The sequence below is a fragment of the Parasteatoda tepidariorum genome, chromosome 6 (assembly GCF_982258835.1).
Source record: "Parasteatoda tepidariorum strain Cologne lab strain chromosome 6, Ptep-v5.0, whole genome shotgun sequence".
Lineage (NCBI taxonomy): Eukaryota > Metazoa > Arthropoda > Arachnida > Araneae > Theridiidae > Parasteatoda > Parasteatoda tepidariorum.
Genome location: NC_141760.1, coordinates 74,606,345 through 74,612,900, shown reverse-complemented (window position 1 = coordinate 74,612,900; position 6,556 = coordinate 74,606,345). Strand labels below are relative to the sequence as shown.

General features: G+C 29.5%; 1 protein-coding gene across 1 annotated transcript; it reads left to right on the top strand.

The window, feature by feature from the left end:
* The first annotated feature begins 237 nt into the window (after nucleotides 1-237).
* On the top strand, nucleotides 238-5,863 carry LOC139425144 (kunitz-like toxin PcKuz1). The gene is made up of 3 exons (XM_087166050.1): nucleotides 238-398; nucleotides 4,204-4,377; nucleotides 5,748-5,863. The coding sequence occupies exons 1-3, from the start codon at nucleotides 272-274 to the stop codon at nucleotides 5,753-5,755; spliced, it is 309 nt and encodes a 102-aa protein (XP_087022176.1). The 5' UTR covers nucleotides 238-271; the 3' UTR covers nucleotides 5,756-5,863.
* The last annotated feature ends 693 nt before the right edge of the window (nucleotides 5,864-6,556 follow it).

Below are 6,556 nucleotides of genomic sequence, written 5' to 3'. Positions count from 1 at the left end.
CTCTGTATGCATAAAAGAAGAAAAAAGATTCACAATATTTGAAACTTTTTTACTTTTAAATTTTTGCAGTTTACCAATTTTAGAAGTAAGCATAATGTTGTGGTTCAAGTAATAAAAGTCTTTCGAAAAGGTTCGTAAATTGATTTTATGGACCAGTTTCAAAACTGTTCAAATAAATCAAAATTCAATTACAATATTTTTCATTACTTTTATCCCCTTCGAGGTTTCTTAAAGATATGTGTCATCGTCAATCAGTACTTTCAGCTGTCGTATGCCTTATAAAAATCTTTCTTATAAAAGTGGACTTCACAATTTCATAACCAGTTCAAGGTATAGCCAAGTAACTATCATGAAGTATCTTTTCCTTCTCTTTTGCGCAATTTGCATTATATCAATGGGTGAGTAAATCAAAAAATTTATGATTAGGATTTCGATTCTAATTAATATAATATTGAAACTTTAACTATCGCATTTTCAAAAGAAATTATACTGAAACCTTTAATTAATTATTGAATGAAACTTCTTTTAATTGTGCTGTCTGCACGCACAGAAAAATAAAAATTTCAAAATATACTAGATAATTTGATTATTTATTGAAGTTTACTAAATTCAGGTAATGCAAATTCTGTTATTAGGAATTATTGGAACAGAACTCCAATACAATATTTTTGTAGTAAGATTCTACAGTGGGCAAAAATATATATATATATATATCAACCTGAATAGTTTTCATTTTTATGATTGGATTTTCAAGTGTCAATTTTAATGGTTTCTGGGGGTGACTTCAAATATGCTAATTAATTAGTGCTAACTATTAATTAAGTTACGAAATCAGACGCAAAAACGCACTTTCTCTAAATAAACATATATTTATTTTTACATATGGATTCCTGGCCCTCAAAATAGACAAAATTTCGAAAAGATTGGATCATAAATTGGGGGTATAATAAATTTTATATATTTGGCGATAGAGCCCCAAAAAACAGCCAAGCCAAGTCGCCGTCACAAATGAATATTTTAAGATAATCCATAGACCAGTGTTTTCCAAAGTGTGGTACGCGTACCCCCAGGGGTACTGGAACAATTTAGCGTGGGTACCCATTCTAATGCGAAATATTTTGCAACTAACGAAAATTTAAAAAAAAAAATTTAAAAACAAAGCTAGCCATGAAGATTTACGAATATTTCCATTGGCTATTTTTTGCAGAGTTAGCAGTTAATAATTAGTGGTGTCAACAGCCAGTTGTGATTTTTAACCTTTGTGCAATCTTTTTTATAGTAAAAAATACATTCATTTTTTTTATTAGTGGTACACAGCGTTACGAAAAATTCAGAAAGAGTACAAAAAGGTCATAAATTTGGGAAACACCGCCATAGACTTATTCAAGAGAGGAAAACTTAACTTTACTCCGTTGCTAGGCGACCAAGTTCAGATTTAAAAAAAAAAAAAAAAAAAATAGAAATAATTTTTTGTGATTGCACGGAGAGGTTTATTTATTAATAGTTAATGGAAAATATCTCGAAGTTTCTAGGCAATAGACAATTTTTCAGCTGATTTTTGACCAAAAAGTAAAGATATTTTTTTCTTTTTAATCTCCTTTGAAACGAAAATTTGAATCGGTTTATAAAATATTTATCATTTCTTAAGCTTTTAGAATTTAAATACATAAACTTTTCATCTGACATTATTTGGATTTTTCGCGTAGTTTTTACTTGATTTATACTAGCGATTTATACTTATAACTATATACAGTATTTTAGGGATAATTATTTTTACAGCTTTATTGGAGTCTTCTAGGTAAGAAAGTTTAAACAAACAAAAAAAAAAAGGTGCCTGAAAGAAATGTAGATTGCACAGTAATTCTAATGCACATTTACAAGGATTTTATACAATTTACTATATTTCTTTTTTCTACAACTGAAGAATTACTGAATGTTAAGTGGCATTTTAAAAACATTGAAATATGTTATTTTTAAGAATAACATATTGAAATAATATGTTACATATTGAATTATTCATTGTTTAAAAAATTGCTCCATTCTGCCAGATATTTAGGTTACATGGTTTTCTTTGGATGAAGATGATTTGCAAATATCATCCTGATGTTTCGATACATTCTGAAACTTATTTTCGCTAATTCTCCATGAAACGTCGCACAACATGCTCTTTAATTACGATAAGTTACATTTATCATCAAATACTACTACTATGATTTTTTTTGCTTTCTTATAAATATCTGATACGATACTCTCCTTTTAAACAGAGTTTGTAAGGTCCTTAAGATACTGAAATGATGGCATAAAAGCTCAAAATATAAAAGATTCTATTTCATTAACTCAAAATATCTGATCTCAAAATTTTAAAGTTAAAGACAACTTCATTGTTACGATATTGATGTTACGGTTCCCTTACTTTTTTAAAGACCACATGAGTCCAGTTAAAATATTAAAATGCATATGTTTACTTTTACGACCATAAAATCCTTATCAAAATAATGATCGAAATAAAAGTCGACATGTTTCGAGCTTTCAAGTATAAGCACCCATTCTCAAGACTCGTCAAGCGTGAATGACTTGTGACGTTAATTATTGAACATGTCTACTTTTTTTATTATTTTTTCAGTCAATTAAGTTATCTTTTCGATTCAGTTTCTTGGGATTATTCCTTTAATAGCACAGTATATTAAATTACTTCCCGCGATATTAAAATAAGTTTTAAGCAAGATAAAGGACTAGGTGCTTAGATTGAAAAAAGAATAAATAGTCGCCACTGCTTTCCAAAAAAAAATGCAGTGCAATTTTTTTACTGATAGCCTTAACAATTTTAAGGACATAAAAAAAATCCGTTTTGCTATTGAAATTTCAAAAGTTGAAAGTGAAAATGGAATGTACTCTGGCACCAAGAATCAAAATTTAAATAGTTACTAGGACTATTATTTCAAACAGGTTAGCGTTTCTTTCCTACTCGAAATTGTTTGAAAATATATTTTTTATTTATTGATTCCAAAGTTTAGTCTTCGCATATTTTAGGGTATAGTTTAGGCGTACTTCTATCAAATTTATTTTTAAACGCTTATTTGTTTAAAATTACTGAATAATTTGCTTAAAATAAATTATTCAAGATATGTGATTTAATGCATTTATAGTATAATAGTAAACGGGACTTCAATCGCATATCCCTAACTTTGATACCGCTATCATTAAATTAATGGAATAAGCAGCTTAGATAAATAAAAAATACGATTCACTACAAAATGAAGTTCTGTGAATCACACGTGGCCAGGTAATTAACAAATTAATTTCCCCATTAAGATGTTAGGACGACATTAAAGGTACTACTGAGATATTTTAAGAAGCTTAACAATTTTGGCTACGTATTCTACAGCTCTTTATGTTCGGTATTTTAGCAGAAAGCATTTTCTAAACATTTTACTTCAATTAAATTTTTATAACGTGGGCCATTTTCGAGTGACTCGATTTTAATCTTCAACTCTCAACTACACAATTGATTTAACAATTTTAAGCCAAGCATAAAAATTTTATAAAATATCGTATTATTTAAATTGAAATATACTTAAATTACATTCATTAAGACACGATAACACTCTCGTAGATGAAAAATAATTATTTTATTTACGAAATAATGCGGTATGTATAAGTACGATTGGCTAAATCAATGAACAAATCATTTAGTTGCACACTAGTTTTCTAGGACATTTGTTTTATTTTTATCTTATTTGTAGAACTTGCAACTTTACTCCATCATAAAAACGTATGATAAATCTCAAATGGAATAATTATACATGCGCACAGAATTATAAGCTAACTAATAACTAATCGTTTCAAGTTTTTTTAAAAAAAACTGTCGAAACTTAAAAATTTCTCAACAGAAAGTGTTTACTCCAAACTGAATAACTAATACTAAATAGATGTTTCCAGAACCTTTGACAATAGCAGGAGAAAGAAATTTGTGAAAAATATACGTCACAGTGTAAATTAAAGAAAATATTTATATCGTGCGTTAGAAAATATTTATAAAGGTGCGTTTACGCACCTTTAACCGAAAATGGGTTGAGCAGATCTCAAATAATTTTTGGAACGTGAAAATTCTATCATTACCAGTACTGACTCTAGTTTAATTTCATATTTAAGTACTTTATTATACATTTACAAATTTACTTTTTTATTATAATTTTTACGTAGCTCGAGGAGCTGATGATGCCTGCAATGACCCCATCACGACAGGTATGTGCAGGGCTGCAATGCCAAGATTTGGATATGATAAAAGTCAAGGTAAATGCCGTGGGTTCACTTATGGAGGATGCGGGGCCAATGGAAACAATTTCAAGTCGTTGGAGGAGTGTCAAAATAAGTGTGGTAAGAATCTGGATCAATTCTAATCTTATATTGCTGGTCTGAGAGCAGATTATACTAGGTTAGTGTTTCTCAACCAAATTTACTCAAGCGACCGGTGAAATACTTGAGTGTAAGGTTAGTATTATAGACTGTTAGCATAATTTATACACCAGTTCGTCTCTGATCATTCACAAACATTCTACAATGAATAATATTTTGAGTTTAAGCCTATTAAAATATAAATAAAATTTATATTTTGACGTTGGTGTTTCTCATCCAGATTTACTTGAAAGACTTGTAAAATATTTCTATGTTTCATAGCATTCCGGTAAGGTTAGTATTGTAGGCTGTTAGAATAATTTATGCACATGTGGTTTAACTCTGTAGCCTTGTAATTTTGAACTCAATCCAGAAGACAAGGAAACTCAGGGATCAAGTGTTGGGATAAATTTTGTTTTCGTGGAGAACTTTTTGATGGAACTAACCCGCATTTGCTTTACGCGAAGAGGAAAACCATTCAAGGTTAGTCTGACGGCAAGGGGACTCGAACCCATCATCCGTCTACCACTAGGGATATTTTACATCGGCACTATAGTCGGTGCCAGCCGGGTGAGGAATTCGTACAGATCAACCATCACTGACATAAGCTCCCGATCCGTATCATTGGGAGGCGAGTACTCTATACCTATACCCTGAGACAACAAGAGTCGAAATCGGCGATTCGAACGTATTTGAAATCCGTTAAAACTCCCATACAATAGAAAAAAATTTGTTCTCCAATGTAATTAATGTAAATGCAAAATACATATAGCTGTTTTCCTCTTGCACTGCAAATGTTGACTATTTATACAAATCAGCCCACCACAGCGACCAGTTTATCTAACTGTCTGACTTAGCCGATTTTCAATCTTCTGGGAATTCTTAGTCTATTCCCAATCTTCAAAGTGCAACAGAGTTGAAAGGAAAAACTCACACATTCTTTGGAATTAGTCATTTAACGCCACTGATGAAATAAGATAAAATTATTTGAAGATATTGATATTGTTCATTTATTTAATTTATTTATTTATTATTTTTTTTAATTGACACAATAAGCTGTTAGAATTATCTATACAGCATCAAACTGTTGCAAAACAAACCAAACCGAAATTTTGGAACCGAATACCTCCAAACCGAAACTTATTTACGTTATTCAAGAACGATAGACTGATTATAGAATTATATTTTTCGAATTACATTTCTTTTAGCTAATAATTAATTATTTATTTATTTATGTCTCAAATCTTTTTCTCTATCTTAAAGATTAAAGAAATTGTTGAGATTTTTCACATGTTTTGATTTTTTTTAAATCAATTTTTACACTGTTTTGTAATTTTGTTCTTTATTTTCAGAAAAATAATAACTACGATGATAATCAATGAGCCATCAAGACATGCTCACGTTGACAAGCAATGCAACAAAAATGTAAAATTTTTCATCAATTAAAAAATAAAAAATTGTTGATTTTCGTAGTTGTCCATTAATGCTATGTAAACAATAAACATTGTGTACAGCAGTGTTACATATATAAGTGCTGGGTTTTGATAAGAAATATTTCGAACAGTTTTAAAGAAAAGAAATATAAATAATATTTCATAAATACTTTAAACAAATTCCTACAAAAATATTTAATCTACAATAATCTTACAATTTGGAAGAATCAATAATTAAAAGAGCTAAAGTGTTGGACTATTCTGAAAAATCGTTTTTTCTAAATTAAAAGGCGTACTACTGACTGAAGCTTCTAATGTTATCCAACATAGAGTTGTATTTAAAATTGTAGAATTCTAACTAATTTTAAAGTGGTCATAATTTTGAATGGTGATAAATTCCTTTCTACGATAATATTGTGATAAATTCTTCAAGTAACAGTCAAAAAACAATGGGAACTTCCATAGTCATCCAGATCAGAGCTCTATTTGACTTTTAAGTACACTATAGGTAGATTTAAAATGGTCCCAATTTTGATGGACGATAAACTCAATTTTGCTATAAAATGGCAATAAATGCTGCTTGCATTCTTCAAGAAACGATTTGAACCTGTAATATCATCAGGCATGGAGCATTCTAGCTAGTGGAAGAGGATTTGAAATTTCGATAGTAAGATTTCATTGTTGCAGGCACAAAAGCAAGTGAATTAAAACTTTATAAAAATGCACTG